The 19009-nt window shown below is 39.4% G+C and overlaps 1 protein-coding gene across 3 annotated transcripts in view; it reads right to left on the bottom strand.

The window, feature by feature from the left end:
* The window catches only part of Stk39 (serine/threonine kinase 39), a 284753-nt gene that overhangs the window by 171163 nt on the left and 94581 nt on the right, over positions 1 to 19009 (bottom strand). For all 3 annotated transcript variants that reach the window (XM_004857609.3, XM_087199904.1, XM_087199899.1), the window contains exons 6-10: positions 12315 to 12424; positions 11960 to 12061; positions 9377 to 9510; positions 1444 to 1492; positions 1276 to 1341 (exon numbers count right to left, since the gene is read on the bottom strand). In XM_004857609.3, the coding sequence (XP_004857666.1) occupies positions 1276 to 1341; positions 1444 to 1492; positions 9377 to 9510; positions 11960 to 12061; positions 12315 to 12424 (461 nt within the window). The remainder of the gene's footprint in view (positions 1 to 1275; positions 1342 to 1443; positions 1493 to 9376; positions 9511 to 11959; positions 12062 to 12314; positions 12425 to 19009) is intronic.

Below are 19009 nucleotides of genomic sequence, written 5' to 3' on the forward strand. Positions count from 1 at the left end.
ACTGGAGGCATGACCTGGAAAAGCTTACTCTTGTCCCTGGGTCCTCCCTTCTGGCTCTGCTTCCTGGCAGCCATCAGATGAGCAGCTATACTCCCCCAGGCCCCTCCACTGTATGTGGCTGCCTTGCAGCCAGCAGGCTTGGACTGACCCACTGGAAACTGTGAATGAAATAAACCTCTCCTCCTTTAAGAGTTGTTGTGAGGAATTTTCTTCCAGTAACTAACACACCCAGAAACCAGCCCATCCCACAGAACTCTGCTGTTCGGGTAGAAGAACTCAGATACCTTGTACACGGGATAGGGTGTCATGAAGAATGTTTTGAAGTCTGTTTAAAACAATTCTGAAGCATTAGCTAAATATATCTGCTACACAATGTTTTAGAAAAGGCAATGCCTGGAAGTTAACCTTCAGTTATTTATACCTGGTTGTAGTGAGATGCAGTCTCTACAACACATTTCCTTGCCAGATTTTATTTAGAGGGCAGACAATTCAGATTCATAGTACCTTTGTCTGTAACTTAAAAATATGGAAAGGAGAAAGAACTTCCCTTTCTCAATCTATGACTTACAATAATTTTTATTTGTATTTAAAAAAAAACAATTTAAAAACCAAACTAAACCAAACCAATGATTCAGTTTTTGTTAAGTTTCATAACAATGAACTCCGTAAATAAACACACTCACATGTACCATTTAAAATGTAGAATGGCAAATTTTTCAAGTAATCATGAACATAATTTACTTAACGTAAGGTAGACTACAAAAGGGATCGGGGTTCTTTTATGAGGAAAGAATTATATTCCACAGGTAGTCAAATTACCATTAAAAACAAATGTTTTCAATTTATCATTTCAAACTGTGTTTAAAAACTGACCATCCTAGGGCCGGGGATTTAGCTCAGTGGTTCCACCGCCTGCCTCGCAAGCACAAGGACCCAAGTTCGATCCCAGATACCAAAAAAAAAAAAACCCGACCATCCTCCTTTGTAAAACCTAGAGTGAAGCTTTTCAAGTATATTTTACCTTGCTAGTATTTCAACCTCATTCTATCCCTCTTCTGACCTTTCTGCAAAGCTGATAAATGGAAAAATGAATCATCTGAGTTTCTCACTGATTCCACAGCCAAACACTCAACAACAGACTCAGATAACCAGAAGGCAAAGACAGGGTTTCTCTGAGTAACACATCCTAGGAAATTTTTTTTTTTTTTCCTCTGGGTTTCAGTTCCATGGGGCAGCACCAGATCCTGCAGGGTGACGAGGACTGGTGGCACTCACCTTCTTGGCTCTTTGGGCTATGTCTGGTGTTCTTGTGAGCAGCTTCTCAATCAGGTACTCTCTGTTCTGCAAAACAAATGATCCCAACAGTTTAACACCAAATAGGATACATGTAAATTCATACTGATTTCAAAATAGCAGATTTACTTGGGTTTTTAAGCATGTTACCTTGGCTTTCTGGAAGAATTTGCATTTTAAAAGTTCTGCTGCTGTGGGCCTGAAAGATCAATAATAAATTAGAGTTGAAACAATGACCACTTAATAAATACACTGCCTTGACGATACAACTTAACTTGAGAGTCTTTCTGGAGCACCAATTTTAGGACTAGCAAAACCAGAAAGTAAATCAGTCATGAGCTGGCACCAAATAAAACAGTGCCAATTTTCCAGTTCTTTCTAAACAGCTCTACTGCCAAACACATAAACTCTTGTAAGTTAAATGCTTGAGGCATGATCAATTTTCCATCCTTCATTCTTACACTTCACTAACTGAATTCGGTGTTTCTGAAAGGTGGCAGACTAACACGTTTGGGAGCTAAATTCCTGTGTTTATTAAGAAACACACAAGCTGCAATATGACTGTGTCACACACACCATATAGTTTCCTGTGCTCTGTGATCAACAGGAGCAGCAGTGACTGCAAGAGGTCTGCATTTCCTGTGTCCAAACTCAGTCTGCCCTGGGAACAAGCCTGACCCAAGTGTGTGTGGACTTCCGTTTCTCAGCAGGAGATAAGATGTGATTAATAAAATGCAAATTCACTCAAAAGCATTGCTAGACAGGTCTGATTGCTTCCCCGAGGGGTCATGTAACTCGTTTCTCTAGCACTTATTTCAGTAAACTAAAAGTCAGGCCAAAAGGCTTGGTTAGGTTTCATCAAGCATCTGAGTGCTGACATGATGCTCAAGATGTCTCTGACTTTGGAGGATTTCAGGTTTGGATTTTTCAGATTCAGGATGTAACAAAGTCTTCAAATATGCCCAAGTCTAAAAAATCCAGAATCTGAAACTCTTCTTGTCCCAAGCATTTTGGATCTGAAACACTCACACTGTGCCTCACAAGAAGTGGCACGCACTTCTGACTGCAGCATCACAGAGGCGGCTTTTGCACTGTTGGTGACACCCGAGTTTAACAGCTTGGTCCCCAGGCTCCAAAGCTCTTCTTCATAAAGCTATGTTTTCCCCACTGCAATTAGCAAGTATTCTGCTGGGTAATACGGCTATCATGTTCCTGAAAATCTTTCCCCTAATGATTTTAGCATCTTTGCCTTAAATAATTATTTCATAGGAGGTGACAGAATACTAATTTTCTACTTCTAGCGTTCTTTCTATGTTTAACTGGTCTTTTCCATAAAAAATACTTTCTTTTACCAATAGTTTCCTCTAAAGTCAGCCATGTGAGGCCAGGATGAGGTTCAGTGGTAAAGTACTGGCGTAGCATACACAAAGCTGGCTCCAATCCCCAGCACCAAGCACACGTGCGCATGTATACACACACACACACACACACACACACACACACACACACACATGCCATCCAGAAAAAATAAAAGAAATCTAGAATATAGCACAGTTAGCAAATAGGCCTGATATCTCCCAAAGGGGGAGAAGGGCAGACATGTGGTTCAAGACTATGACATTTGACTGAATGCCAGGTTTGGAAAGGAAGAAACTACAGAAGATAAGATATCTAGAAATAATTAGACGTGTGAAAAATATACTACATGGCAGACAATTTTAGGAATTTTACTATCCGTTTTCTTTCTTAAGAATTGTGGTTATTTGGAAGTGTGTCCTTATTTGCAGGAAATGCAAGCTGAAGTACTAAGTCAATTATTTACTTTCAAACAGTTTAATAAAATGTAGGCAGAAAAAATAGTTAAAATGTTAATAATTACTGAATCTAGGCAATGATACAGAAGTCAGCAATGTAATATTTTTTTCACATTTTCTTATGTTTTAAATTTTTCATAATCAAAAAAAGAGGGGAGAAGGAAGCTTTACTGAATATCATTAGGTTTTCTCTCAGGTAGCAACTACAAAAAGTACAAATAGTACCATATTATATTGGAGCAAGGAGTACCAGTTCAGAAGGAGTCCTCATGTTTGGAATGATCAGAAACCACTGCTTTGGAACCAGGAAGCTCCACTAAAATGTCCCCAGGGACCAAACCCAAACACAAGAAAGAATTAAGAAAGCATCATTAAGAACATTAAGTACAAACTGTCTCAGTCTACAGGAGCCACAAACTGTATCTGTGTGCAAAGAAAATTTCCATCTAAATTGCTTTATTTTTTTTTTCTGCAAATTTCAAGTCGAACACTGACTACAGGTACCTGACAAAGAACCCAGAGTCTCCATCTCCACTGCAATAAACAGCTGCTGACTGCTAACTGTTTTGAGTAAATAAACGCCTAACAACAGGTGGGCCATATCCTTTGTTTGGGAAGCCCATTAAATTCATGAATTTGTACCTTCTTTAAAAAGCAAGAACTAAAAAATTCAAAAGGATCTAAACATTTAACAGGATTTAATTTTGATTGCTATTTTAATGTACAGTCTTCCTGATCGTGTGCAATGGTTTTGGTCTCCATTTACTCTGAATTCATCCTCACATTCTCTCAGAAAGTATTCACTGAGCACCTGTGATTTGTCAGGCTTCATGTCGGGTGCAAGGTATACGACAGAGAATAAGGACAGAAGGAAACAGTGCCTTGAAAAACTAAGCCTGGCCAGAATGAGTGAGTGTGCCCTTAGGCTTAAGAGTATAGCAGCAGCACACTCAGATCTTCAAACTCTGTCAGGGTGTGACCAGAGCTCAGAGAGAGCAGGAGTGGAGCCATTGTGCAATGGCTCAGACCTCGAAAATGGAATGAGAATTTTAAAAACAAAGAAGCTATCCAGTTATGATGGTACAAACCTGCAGTCCTGCCTACCCTAGAGGCTGAGGTGGGAGAATCTCAAGAGCCCAGGAGTTCAAGGCCATCCTGGGCAACATAGCGAGACCCTATCTCAAAGAAACAGAAACAAAAAACAAAACAAAAACCAGGAAGTCTACAAAATAATTAAGATTTAATTTTTTTAATTAAAACCTTTAAAAATCAGGATGATTGAAATCACTGCTTTGTCTGCAAATGGCTACATCTCTGCCTAGTACAGTTCGAAGAGTGGCCCAGGCAGTCTCTTTGCCACTGCTCTCCTCATTCTAAATCGTCATCCACAATGCATCTTGAGTAAGCTAGTGTGTGCAAGAAAGAAGGAAACTCCTAGCCCTTTCTTATCCATCTTTATGATGTCAGGGGGCCTAAGATAAAAGCAAATTTGCTAGATCCTTACTCCTCCGGCCTCAGCTCCCTCATGCTCATCTACTCTCCTGCAACTATTATGCTCTCACCATCTCAAGCTCTTCGGTGACAGAGCACACACTGCTTTTCTTGCTCCAAAATGTTTCCTAACCACTGGCACACCTCACTCAACAGCCAAGACATAAAGATGCCTCTCCCAGCTTATACCAGCAGAATCCACTGCTCCCAACTCAGTGCTCACAAACTGTGCCCACACTCCCATTCTGAATTGATCTGTGCCTAGGTCTTTCTGCCTCCACACTACTGGGTTCTATGGCCTTCCTAGGCAGGGACCATACAAGATTCATTGATACACTCCCAGTACACTAAACTGCTACAGCTCAATTTCATGCTATGATCACATAGGAGGGGAAAGTGACACTGCCCTACACTGGGACACAGTACTACAACTCCTTCGGCATCAGAGTCTCAGGACTGTTGGTGTAGTGGGAAACAGGAGAAAGATGCCATCAGAAAGAGCAGGGGGTCAGTGCAAGTGCCTCCCCTCTTTCCTCTGCCTCACCCCCACTCTCCTGCACACTAAGGGTCAGGTGTAGGAGTGAAGTAGAGAGAAGGCTGGGAAATGCCAGGCATACTGTGAGACACAGGGCTGGGAAAATGCTTTCCTGTCTCCCAGCAAGGTCATTTCTATGGTAACCAAAAGATGAAGGGGAAAAGCATGCTGCAGAGAAAAAACCCCTTTCTCTGTACTCCACTCTACTCACAGGGTTTATCAGCAAAACAAAAACACAGTGATGTAAGAAGTCAGAAGTGACTTACAGAGCCTACACTCACTGTTTTTTACCAGGCTTAAATGTTAAGTTATAGGTCATCGCAACTCTCTACAGAGAATAAACAGCAATCAGTGATTCCTTTTCATGTTCAGGTTAGCTAAAGTGTTTATAGCTTTGGGGTAAAATCCCACAGGTGCCAAAGTATCTCCAAGAGAAAGTCTGGGGGAAAGGAACCAGGAGAAATGAGGGAAATAACACAAGGAAGAAACTGACAGTGGGTGTGAGAAAAGCACAAGTGCCTGCTGCCCATTTGATCTGGGGATTTATTGTTTTGGCTTTTGTCTATTTACTGATTTTTTTTTTAGTTTAATATCACAGTAACCAATAAAGGGTTATTGTGGAACCATCAGTGCCACCTGCATGTTAGCGGAATACCACAAGAGAAAGGATTCTGCATGGCCACGCCTCACATGGCTGCTAACAATCATCAAGCAGTACAATATAATACAAAAACAAACACTGTCTTACATGAAACGTTAAAATACTGCACCTTACATCTACCAGCAAACAACAATGGCCTGGGCTTAGAGTGATGACTCAATTTTAAGTCCTTTAAAACAATGCAGTAGTCTGCAAGTACCAACAACATTCTCAGAAGAAAATCTCTTAACAGATTCATTTAATGCATATGGATGAACCAAAGTCCACTGAGACTTAAAGTAATTCTCTAAGGATTCAGAATAAATACAATATAGTTTAAATACTTCCAACATCTTGCATTAATAAGTTCTAACAGCTCACTGACCTAAGGCACAGCTGCTTTTCTCACTCCACCCTCCCCCAAGAAATATCCAAGTCTTATTCATTTCTAATGGATTAATCTATGCAACACCCACCCTCATACTGCTAAAAGAAAACCCTGGTTCTTTTAACACATTGACATCCATACAAAACATGTAATCTACGAGATCAAGGCTCACTATTTAAAGAAATAGCAAGATGTTCTGCTTGGCATATCAAAGTAACTCTTTGTCTATCCTAATGCAAAACATAGACCTCCATGAGACAAAGGGCTCCAATGAACCAGTTCTCTCTTATGAGGAAAATCCCATGACCTCTCGTATTTGACAAAAAATATATCCCCTTCACGATAAGCCTGAGAGCTCCTGCATAGGAGCGAATCTGGTTACTATTCCCTGTGGTATTTTTTTTTCATTCATTGCTCACAATGTTCTCAGCAATACCAGGGCTTTGGTACCCATCAACTGTTTTCAGATAGTAGGTAGATGATCCATATGGAGGCAACCAAAATAAAAATAAATAAAAATGAGTTTATTTTCAAGGATTTCCCCAACTGACATGAATTTAGTTTCTGTTTCTGAAACTCTTCAGTGGATTAAAATAACCCCCAAATTGTAAACTCCCAATTGTCTCCAGGTCTTCAAGAAATAGTACTGATTATGCAAGACAGACCAGACACTGCACACATGAAGATGAGTGGCACCAGTCCTTCCTCTAAAACACTTACAAATTCATGAGCAATTTGGGTGTGTAAGTCAACAATCGTACACAGTGAAACAACTGCAACAAAACCAGTACCATCTATAATTATTGCATAAAATTAAAACACCTCCACTGGGTCGGGGGGGAAAAGACAAATACTGGATGGCAATCCCAATTTCCTGACCATAGCAGGATGCAGGGCACCATGCTGTCTGCTCTAAGCTCACAGTCCCATCCTCAGAACAACTCCGTGAAGAGGTCTTAAGAGGCCCACTGAACAGACAGACAAGGAAACCAAGTCTGTCTATAAGACGAGGGTAAAGTAGAGATAGAAGTCTCACCCAGATGAATCCAACTCTAAGAAGATGTAGCATCTGAACTAAGCACAGAAAAATGATGAAAAGGAGGAACGAACAAGAAGCTCTGAATGGCATGAGCAAAAAGGACTAAATATATTTTAGAAGAGTCACAACTTCAGAATAAAGTGCTTAGGTATCAATTCAGTAATGTATTTATGTATTAATGTAAAATTACATCCTATATAAAAATGATTTCACAATATTATTTTTTCCATTCTCATATGCCATGAATCATGTTCTTGTGTTTGGGTTTTTTTCCCCAAACCTCTCAATATCCACAGCTTCTCATTAAAAGAAAGACCCACCCAGGAAGACAATACACACTACCAGTCTACACTGTTACAGAGAACAGCTACACGATTGTAGGACACTTTAGGTTACAGAGAAAATACCTAAAAGAGGCCTTAAACTATTAACGCTTTGTACACTAATAATGTTGTTAAGAGAATACAGTGAGAGAAGGATTTCATAAGAACCTGAATTCCTAAGATGTGGCTCCTTTCTAAAGGAATTTTTATTTATTATTAGTGTTAGTATTTTGGGGACATGGGAGGAAACCTGATATTTGAACTCATACAATTCATAAAACATGGAAAGACTTTCAAGATTATTAAGAAATAGAAATTGTTTGTAACTATATTGTATGTCAATCTAATTTATTTTGGCCGTATTACAGACCTCCTAAAGAAATAAATTGTTCTATGATTAATTACACTACACAGAACCACCTTCTTAACAAGCTGGAACTGTGTGACATTACATAGCACCACCACTAGGTGGGATCGCAACCGGTTCAAGCATCTCAAAGATCCCGAGTAATAACCCAGAACTGGCAAGGCAAGACTCTCACTGGGCAAAGAGGATCTTGATGATGTTAAAATTTTACTTTTGACAATGACACCAAAAACAGGGGAAAGACAAGGAGATGCTGAAGAATAAAATCAGAATCTAAGAGCATTTTCACCCAAAAGGAAAGTGAAGAAATTATCTCCATCCACAATGTAGTAACACCAGAGGAAAAACCAGCCCTAGAAATCAAATATAAAGGGTAAATGAAGTGTTTAAGCAGAAATAGTCTGTAAGTATTATTTATAATACATAATTTCAAGATGCTTCATAGCCAAAAGAAATCATGAAAGTTGTGTTTAATCTAGAGAAGGGTAGCCTAACTCAAAACAGTATTTTACTGCGTAAAGTTAAAAGCCTTAATGAGTTTCCTAAAGAATTTAAGATAAAAATAAAGGAATCACTTCTAACAGCAGAGACTTTTCTTGAAAAAGAAAATCTCAGAAGAGTGGTACCATGTTCTCAAATGCAAGTATAAAATGGGACCCTGGGAAGGGCAAGGGTGGGCAGAGGCCTTTCCTTGACCCCCCCCAGGATGACACCACACCCAACAAAGTTCCTGCAAAGTTAGCTGAGCCAGGCACGGCCCAGGAGCAGTTCACACCACTAACATTCATTCTCCTTCAAGCTATAGAAGCACACTGGCCTCCTTGATCACTACCTGGGGTATTTCAAAGTCTTGGAACTTAAGAAAGAAGAAGTGAACTCAGAAAACAGACACACAGGACAGGGCAATAACCCACAAATAAACAGGAAATGCTAAAGTTAATTTAAACCCTTTGCTTCTGTTTATATGATTAATTTTTCTAGGTAAAAAAAAAAAATCTCCTGAATCTTCTTTACTGATAACCTTTTCAACAGCACAAACAACTTGTGCTGCAACTAAAGGGAAACTCATGCAAAATTCAATAGCTCTGCCTGGTTTAGACTGCAGCTAGCCGGATATTCAAATCCTGAGAGGTCACTCAACCCACACAGTGTGGAATATTAGCTCAGCTTCTGAATGCAGCCCTGCCAATTTCTCCTGGTTTCTGTTTAACTTCATTTCCTTTGATGACAGAGCCCACACCTAACAAACACAGTGAATCTTACTAACAAAAATTTTCCTCTGGTTCCCCCTGGTCCTTTACCCTCTTCTTTCCCCTCTGGACTTATGCTGTCTTCCACTAACAGGATGGAAATCTGGGGGCTAGAGCAGGGGTTCCCCCAAGACTGTACGTGCCTTTCCAATGTCCTCAGCACCTTCTTCCTCCACAAACAAAGCTTTGTCAGAACTCAAACCAGGTCATTAACTCTTCCACCAAATTCAACATACCTTTTGGAAGGATCTTTCTGAAGACACAGGGAAAGTAATTTTCTAAAGGACTTGCCATACTTTTTCATCATTTCTTTATCCTCTACTCCCGTTTCTAAAGTGGGTGGATCATTTTGCAAAGTCAACATTAACACCTGCAGTGGAAACAAACATGAAGACAAAATCTCAGTTTCGTGATTGCTACAACAGTATTTTTAATTTTTTACAAAGGCATCAAGGCTTTTCTTTGATTAGGTACAAACATGCTTTCCCATGAGTTTTAACTTTCCAGATACTGTGTATTGAAAATATTCAGTTCCCTTTGCAAATCTGTTCATGTACCCTTTAACCTCTTTGTTATTCCATTGACAGAACTTGAGAAATTCACTCTGTGTATTAAGAACAATCTCCCAAAACAACAGAGAGAGCTTTCTGGGAAATGGCTCTCACAGGGCCTCAAGGAGCACGTACCTCCCCCAGCTGGTTGGGAAAGAAGCAGTGGAGGGGAGAGAGAGACGTTCATGTGTGCAGCCCATTCCTAAGTAAGGAACTGCCTGTACTCAGGCTCTGTAACGTATTACCAACCCTAAAAATAAAACCGGAGCATCCCAGGAGGTAACATGATTTCCTTGTAAAAAAGAAAAAAGAGAGAGAAAACATGCAGAAAATTGCTAAAAAGGCTTGGAAAAACTGAAACAAGAAGATATTGAAAGATAACCAGACTATAACTAAGTTACAAAAAAACCACAATCTGATCAAAAAGCCATGTTGCCTTAGAGGGGACAAAACAAAATAAAATAAAACTTCAAATCAAAAAGGTAAAAATCCCACTTTCACACTAACATCAAAATTATTTGTTTCAAAAAATGTAGAATGTATAATAAACTACTGACCTACAAAATGAATAAACCTCATTAATGCATAAATCAGCCTTAATTTATGTAAATGCTATACATGTCAAGACTCTTTTCAGACACTTTCAGATGTGTGAACAGATGAAGGAGAGAAGTGACAGTTTATTATTTGTGGAGGATAATCAGCAAAAGGAAAATGTGGGAGACTGCAAACTCTGAAGAAATAACCTAAAGGACCTAAAGGACGTCAGGCTGGGACAAGCAAGTGCCACTTTAGATTCATGTGGGAAATTCTAAGAAGTGGAGAATGAAAGAAAATAAGAAAAGCTGGATGCAAGAAAAAGTTCTCAGAGTTACTTCACAGCTTTTTCTCCAAAAGATCATTTCTGCTGTTTACACATCAACTTTTACATTCCCTAATAAAATCTAATATGTTTAAAAAGACATAAACACGTATATGTACATTAAAATCTTAACTAAAATGTTAAAAATATATACGGAAATATACATACAAAAGACAGTGAGAGGCCGTGGGTACAGCTTAGTGGTAGAGCATATGCTTAGCATGTGAGAGGCTCTGGATTCAATCCTCAACACAAGAAGAGGAAACAAAGAGGGGGAGAGAGAAGGAAGGGAGGGAGGAGAGAAAGGGAGGAAGGAAGGAGGAGGGAAAAGGAAAAAGGAGAGGAAAGGAAGAATAAGGAAAGGAAAGAAATCCACTGGGACCTTAACAGAGATTGTTGGTGGTTGGTAAGATTATGGGTGATTATTTTTCTTCTTTATTCTGACTTATATTTCCAAACTTTCTGTAATAAGAAAGTATTATTTGAGGGGGATAGAGGCGTACAGGGGATCATACCCAGGCCTAACACTTGCTAGGCATGCATTCTACCACTGAGCTACACCCTCCAGCCTATTAGTTTTTTTAATCAGTAAAACTATTTACCTTTTTTAACTTCAAGTTTTAATTCTTTAATGCTTGTAATTTTTTCCAACAAACATTAACAACCATAGACCATATATTGAAAAAATACTTTCAGAATTTCAACTTAACTATTTTAGTCTCAAAACAAAATCCAGTTGGAGAAATTAGCTCTAATGCTACCATCTCAGAACTAAGAAAAATAATGAGGTAGGCCAAATAAAAGAATAATAAAAACCTGAAAACAGTACCCAAAGTGCATGTTTCTTCTAAAAATACTGTGACTCACTTAGATCAGATGAGCCACCAACATTACACTCAAGCACAGGGGTGAAAATGGTATAGACTATTAAAAAAAGAAAGATGAAAATCTAGGAAATCCCTCTGCAAAAATGACATCATTATAATCTATTCTTTTTTTTTTTGGTACCATGGATTGAACTCGGGACCTTGTGCTTGTGAGGCAGGCGGCAGAATCACACTGAGCGAAATCCCCGGCCCTCTATTCTTACATTTTCTTTGGGGACCTGGGATTGTTCTGATCTCAAAAGAGTAATGACCAACATTGGTCATAGCTATCAACTTTCATCAGCCAATCTGATCACACCCTTTCCTCAACTCTGTGCCAACGATGTAAATCAAGCTTCGAAGCTGGAAACTGCACTACTTTCGTCCTTTCTGTCCACTGAGAAAACCAGACATTTGACTTGGCTCCATCCCCATTAATTCTCAGGGCTATGAGAAAGATGAGTGTGACCAACAGAATTGGAGAACATGGGCTGTCCAATCACATTTCAAATCCAACACATTATTTCCAACAGTAATTACTTTCATGGGAGGATATTTGTGATAAGGCGCTGCTCCTGTTGCTAATTCAATGGCAGTTATTCCAAAACTCCACATGTCAGCCTTGAAGTCATAGCCTCTCACCTAAGAAAGAAAAAAATCAGAAAAATCACAATAATGAAAAAGGCAAAACATCACAAAGTTTGTATTTGGTCAGAAATCCAAAGCTGTCTATGCACAAATTTCAGTTCATTTCCTAAGAGACAGCAGCAGTTGTAAATTTAAGTTACACGATGCATTCTTCTACAATGACTGATTTGAGTGAAATCTTAGTGCTTAAAAGTGCATTAAAATGATATATATTACTGTATCACATCAATCGAGGCAATTTTTTTACCTGTTCCATGACTTCAGGGGCCATCCAACATGGGGTACCAACAAATGTCTTCCTTACTTTATTCCGCGTAACATCACCCCCTGTTGCTAAGAATGCACTTACCCCAAAATCTGAAAGGGAAAAGGAATATCAAGACGTTATTGCTTATACAGTCTTACTTTTTTTTTTAACACACCTCTTCTTCAAGAACGCTACGTGGCTTTCCTCATGATAGCCCGCCCTGTGTCCTCCAGGGTGTACTTTGCTCTTTTTCCTTTTTTTTTTTTTTTGTACCAGGGATCAAACTTGGGTCCTTGCACTTGCGAGGCAGGCGGTGGAACCACCGAGCCAAATCCCTGGCCTCTTTTTCCTCTTTTACTCAGCCCCAGCTCACTCTAAAAAGCCAGTTTCTCCCTCACTCTTCACTTTTACTTTTTCAAATAAGCTTCGCCACTCCTTGTTGCTCGTTTTGTTCAATAAAAAAAAAAAAAAAAGAACTCTGCAGTGGTGACGAATTGCTGCAAAGTGTCCATGGAGCTCTCTCAGGCGTGTACCACAGTGGTCCTGCCATGTGCCACACCCGCTGTACTACAGAGCACACAGGTGATGGTTGGCCAGCCTACCAGTCCAAGTGCTCAGCATAGCAAATTAATTATCTTTTCTACTGAAAGAGTAGCAAAAGTCATCATTACTCATAAAGGATTATAACACCATTGAAAATAAAAACATTCTAAATGAATATAAAATGCCTTGTCTTTTAGCCAAGATTCATTTTAGCAAATCATTTATTAAAAATATCACTATAGAAAGTAAAACTAGTATGTGGTATAGTTTCTTTTTATATTTTTATTATGATTTTCTAGCCCCTTAATTCCAAGTTGTTAATGTTTGGACAGTTTTTTTTTTTAAATAAAAGATGAACAACACTCCACATTCCCATGTCCTTGACTAACACCTTAGCCAAAATCATAATAGCAAATCCACTAACCCAGGTACACAAAGCCAACATGACTACATGCATCTTCATGCAGCTATCAACACAAAGGAAAAGCTCAGTCAGCAAAGACTGGTTTTTTCTGAGTCTGCTTTCTGGATAATTTTTATAAGTACAGATGGACTGGTTTGCAGAATTAAAACAGTACTCTTCTAAACACCCATTATTTATTAGAAGTTCATTATGTGCAAAGATTAATTAGGCACACTGTATATTCACACAGGCACATATGCATGAATTATCTCTGTATATGACTCTAGAGACGAGAACACCTGGCGTTTGTTAATCCATGTGATCCTACTTACATTTTTCCAAAAAGGTTAAAAGTAGTTATTAAGTTAAAGTGCCAACTATACTCAGGACTAGTATACTTATTGGTAACAGCCAAGTTAAGGACGCCAAATTGGTGAGCTTGTAGATAGTAATTTTAAAAAGCCAGTCAATGCTTAAAATGACACAGAACACTATGCTATGTGGCTCTTGCAAACTGCTCTAATATAGTTCTCCTTTACTGACTGTCAGAAAGACATCAATGACCAAAGAACAGCCCCTAGTACAAAATGTAGTAACATTTGCCTTCGGTATTAACTTATGCAACCATGTGACTTAATAACATTCTAAATACTTCCCCACATACAAATACGTTGACTGTTTCATTTTAACTACATTTAAATATTGTATTCTCAACTCCAAACAGGATTTCAATTACAGGCAAAAGAAATTAAGATAAATTAAGTCTGTTGCAACTGCTACTCTGATGTTAATATTTAGTAGAAGCATATTCTAAAAATTACTATTTAATTTAATTCATATATATGGGTCCAACTCTAAAATTCTTTGAATTGTCATACTACAGTCAGAATAGCACAGCCTTGTGAAAAAAAATTTTTTTTCTGGAACCAATCAAATCTCTTATGGGTGGAAAAAGACACAATTCATTCTCTTATAGAAGAGTTAGGTGAACTAATTCATTTGAAATCATCTGCTGTATCTGGCTAAAGAAAATACAAGGCTTCTAAAAAATAAATTTCAACTGAGTTTATATGTATAAAACTTAAATAATGAATTCAATATTCATTTTTGTTATGATTTTGTGATAAAATCAAATAAATATATCATCTGTAAATAATTACAAATATGGATAAAAGCTGCTTTAAAGAAAAACAAATTATTTTAAATGTAACTGAAACAACTCGATACTCCAAAACTCTTCCTAAAAGACATCATCCAGATAAAAATCCATAGTTAACATTAGATAATTTTTTCAATTCTTTAGAGCCATTTTAAAGGCTGGAAAAACAGCTGAGAAAGATGTATGATACCAATCCCTTACTGACAATATCCTTTCAATATATCTTTCATGATTCACATATTTATTCATAGCCTCCACTTAGAACACTCACTTTAAAGTTATAAACAGATGGTTAAATGTCTTTAAAGCTCAGAACAAAAATTCCAGAAGCAGAGAACACCAATACTAACATCCACTCACTCTTATGACTACAGAATAAATACACAGTTTTCTCCTATGTATGGCTAATGTGTATACAAGAGATTTATATGTACTAAGAAACAGAACATTCTGACCAAGGTACATAGTGTGCTTATACAAACAGGAAAATCAGTATATTCTAATTGAGACAGGTCACAGATGACAGTGAAAACAGAAAAGTGAAAAGCTTCCCTTGTTTCCTAAGGGGCACAAGCCAAAGGGAATGGAGCCGGCTACACTAGGGTCAGAAACCACAAACATTTCTCTGGCGATATGGATGCAAAGGCTCATACAAAGTTTGTCAGCCTAGCTTCCTGTCTGCAGGAATAACGAGGATATGAGTAAAAGCTGCTTTGAGGAAAAAGCCAGAAAGAATGCTGTCATCCTAGTAACTAAAGGCTCTAACATGTTTCAAATCCATCTACTTCTTTCCTCCCCACAGTCACAGCCTCGGTTTCAGCCACTATTTCTTCTCGCCAAGATTCCTGCGGCAGCCTCCAAGTCCTCAGCACTTGTTCTCCCCAGATCCAGGCTCCAGCAGCTGGGTCTTTTGATCACAGACACAGCCTCCTTACAAGTCTATAATGGCTCCCTGTCCTCTCGGGATGAAGTCAAATTCTGCAGCCTAACATAGTTAGCCTGGTTTCCTTTCCTCTCCCCCATCGTCTGTCCCTACTCCCAGATCCAAATATTGAGCACCAGCCCCCAAACTGCGCACTTGTTATTCTTAATCATGTGACTTCCCCGGCCTCAGTGTTGCCTCTTAACATGATGCTTGCTGTCTGAGCACATCATCCCCTCCCCTTTGGACGGGACCATCACAGAAGGGGGCATCTGCCACGTCCTTCTCGGTGACAGATGCAGCCTGACATCCCGATTCTTGTAATGTGATGAGCACCCATCACCTTTGCCTAATTTGTGAAGTAATTCTGGTCATCGCCTTATTTTGATGTGTCAATGCTGAGCCTCACGGAGGATCTGCAGGATTTGGGGGTCAGTTACCAGATTTGGAGAGTGGTAGATCTATGAACAGGCCAGAGCTGAGAATCACAGTGGTCAGGCCTAAGACAGACTATTTCCCAACCATGTGACTCCACAGGGACTTAACCTTTATGGGCTTCTGCTTCTCATCAGTCTTCTCGTGAGGCCTTTTTTTATGTGACTTCACATGCATAAGACTTCCCTACTTCTTTTTACCATACATAAATATTCTGCACAATAACTGGTAGGTGGAACCATAAGCTACATTTCTTTGCCCTTTAACAAATGAGGCAAGTGGGCTAAGAGGACAGCATCAGCATTTTACAGCTATAGATAGAAAATAAAAGAAAGGCATGTTTCCTTACTTTAAGAATATTAGCTTCTCAGTAGCATAAGACCTGGAATAACAGACAGCAGTAAAATCAAATGCCACCCTGTCTCCGTAGAGGCAGATGGGCTGTGACTACAGTGGTCGTGAAGGACTGAAGCCAAATTGGGCCTTGGACCAGGCCTTGAAAATGAGGTGAAGATTTGTACAGAAACAGATTCCTGACAAAGCACAGCTCGAGCAAGGCACAGGTGTGCAGCCAGGAAGAAAAGCTGCCTCACAGCTGCCAGGGTCAAAAACTCAAATACCTACAGGGCCAGGCAGGAGCATAAAGGAGGGAGGAGGGTCCTGAAAAGCAGCAGCACAACCTCAGCAACTACGTGCATGAACTATGTGCATGCCACACAGCCTCTCTGCTGGGCGAGCCGGGCACAGGGAGCCCCGGCTCACACTCGGGGCCACGCTCGGCCCTACGCAGGCTTCTGCCACTCAGCTGGGGAAGAAAGCCACTGTGGGGTAAATTTGGAGCTGTTGGGCTCTTCCATTTTCCCAGAGAAGCCAAACCTCAGGATCGTTATATAAAAACTCCCTTTGTTGGTTCTTGGCAATAAATCTATTAAAATAAAAATTAAAAATTGGAAAAGCAATTCCTCCTATCTTATTCAGTCTGCAAAACTAATCTGTCAACTATGTTATCATGATGACTCTGCATATGTGTGTGTGGTGTACTGAGGACTGAACACAGGGCCTTTGCACTGAGCTATGTCTCCAGCCCTTTTTCATTTTGAGACAGGGTCTCACTAAGTTGCTAAGTTGCCTAGGCTAGACTCAAATTTGCCATTCTCCTGCCTCAGCCTCCCAGAGTACTGGGATTATAGGCATGCACTATGATATCTAGATATGATGTCGAAAATTTACCTTAAATATTTCAACAAATACTGTGTGATATGTTGCGATACCACAACCCCAGCAGTCAGCTGGCCTTCTAATCAAGAATGCCCAGTGCTTGGAAGGGGTGTGGGCAAGGCACTTGATGCAAGATACTGGAAACAGCTGCTACAAGTATTTCTACTGTCTACATCTAAATATAGATTAAGTATGGGCCAGACGACATCTCAGCAAGGGTTATTATTAAGGAAAACAGTGACCTATTGAGCAGTACGATGCTATAAAAGGATATCCCTGGTAAAAATAAAAGTTTTCAGCACACAGAGAGTAGATAAAATATTTAAAATATTCTCCCCACCCTTTCATGAACAGAATAAAAAAATCCAGTCAGGCTCAAGTACAGATAATATCCAACCAGTTCTACGTGTATTTGGATTCCTGATACCAAATAGAAAGGCAAAAGAAAACTGCATCTAGAATCTTGGTGTGCATGCCCCAAGTGAATTTTTCTTGCACCTACAAAAAGAGAGAGCAGGAATGTCCTTGAGTTCACAGAGTAAATTATGAGAACTTGCTTGCTAATGAATGGCAAAACTAGTTTGAAAATCAATTTCCTTAAGCATAACAGGGAGCTGTAAGTAGCCAACCCTGTCCCACTGCAAAATTCTACAGTGTCTACTATTGTTTTTAACCAGAACCCGAGTTGTGCATGGGAAAAAATGGCCTTTGGGTCAATTCAGCTTTGGATTAGAGACTAACAGAATTGGTCTTTGATAGTTCAGAGCCCCCTAAAATGTCTTTACAGTGGGCTAACACGGATAATGATCCCTGCAGAGCTCTGAGTGGCTGGTGGGAGGCAGAGGGAGCCCCCATTGCTTTGGGGCCCCAAGCGTCTGTGTCTTTTTTTCCAAAAGATGTGATTTTATAAAGCTGGGAAGCACAGGGTGAGACTGCTGAGGAGCCCAACCAGAGGATGCGAGAATCAGGAAGGAAACATGCACCAGATCCAATTCGAGGCCAGCACTACTGCTGCTCTCTCTCTAAAGAAGAAGGAAATGTGGAAAAAGTACCTGCAGAGGGGCTGTTCCAGAAGGAAAATGGGCTGGGAGCAGGCAGACCACAGCCATTACCCAGCAGTAAAATCAACAGGGCCAATATGCACACAGATTCTGGAAATGGGAAGGATTACATAAATTCTAAAGAGAGCACAATGGTTTAGTGGATATTGTATGTGAAAAAAAGGAAGGAATAATAAAAATAATAAAAAAGATTAAATGACTTGCCAAGAAACACATAGCAAGTTATTGAGGGTCTAAATAAAATCCACAGTCCCTCACAGAAGGACTTAGCCACTTAGCCACAGTCTCCTTTCCAGGAAAATTCAGAGCTGATTTCTCTAATAAAAAAGGAAATCCAAAATATAATAATGGGGTCAATATCCCATGACTCCTAAACTCTTCCTTGAGTAAAGATCAAGTTGTGATTACTCAACTCAGAAAAGCTAGTTTGAGGTTCTCTGGTTAATCCTAAATGTCATATTTATATCATCAAAAACAATACCCTTATAATTTGGTTTGATTCCCAGTTGGGTTTTTTCCCCCTCGTAGGAGAGGCTCAAGGCTTCTCAGATGAAATGAAATGCACTGAACACCCAGGAACACCCTCAGTGCTACCGGCATCCAGCTACCCTGAATCGCACAAGTTTCGGTAGAATTTACACTGCCAAGAAGCACACAAAGACCAACACTGTAACTTAAATTATGCAAACTGCATAATAATAGGTACAGAGCAGAAGCAAAGGTTTTCTTAATTCTCTTAGGAACAGATTATAGAAATGTTTTTAACAATGTATGTCAATCTTTGTTTTTTCTTAAATTCTTTTACTGGTACATTTTAAGTATACAATACATCTGCATTTATCATTGGGTGTTTGTACCTGTACACGATGTATCTTGGCTCTTACTATTTTTTCGCCATTCCCCTGCCCTCCCTTCAACCCCTCCACCCTTCCCTATTTACAAAGACTTTATTTT

The sequence above is a fragment of the Heterocephalus glaber genome, unplaced genomic scaffold (genome assembly GCF_053883595.1).
Source record: "Heterocephalus glaber isolate CG9 unplaced genomic scaffold, H.glaber_assembly_v1.0 deba00000347, whole genome shotgun sequence".
Taxonomy (NCBI): domain Eukaryota; kingdom Metazoa; phylum Chordata; class Mammalia; order Rodentia; family Bathyergidae; genus Heterocephalus; species Heterocephalus glaber.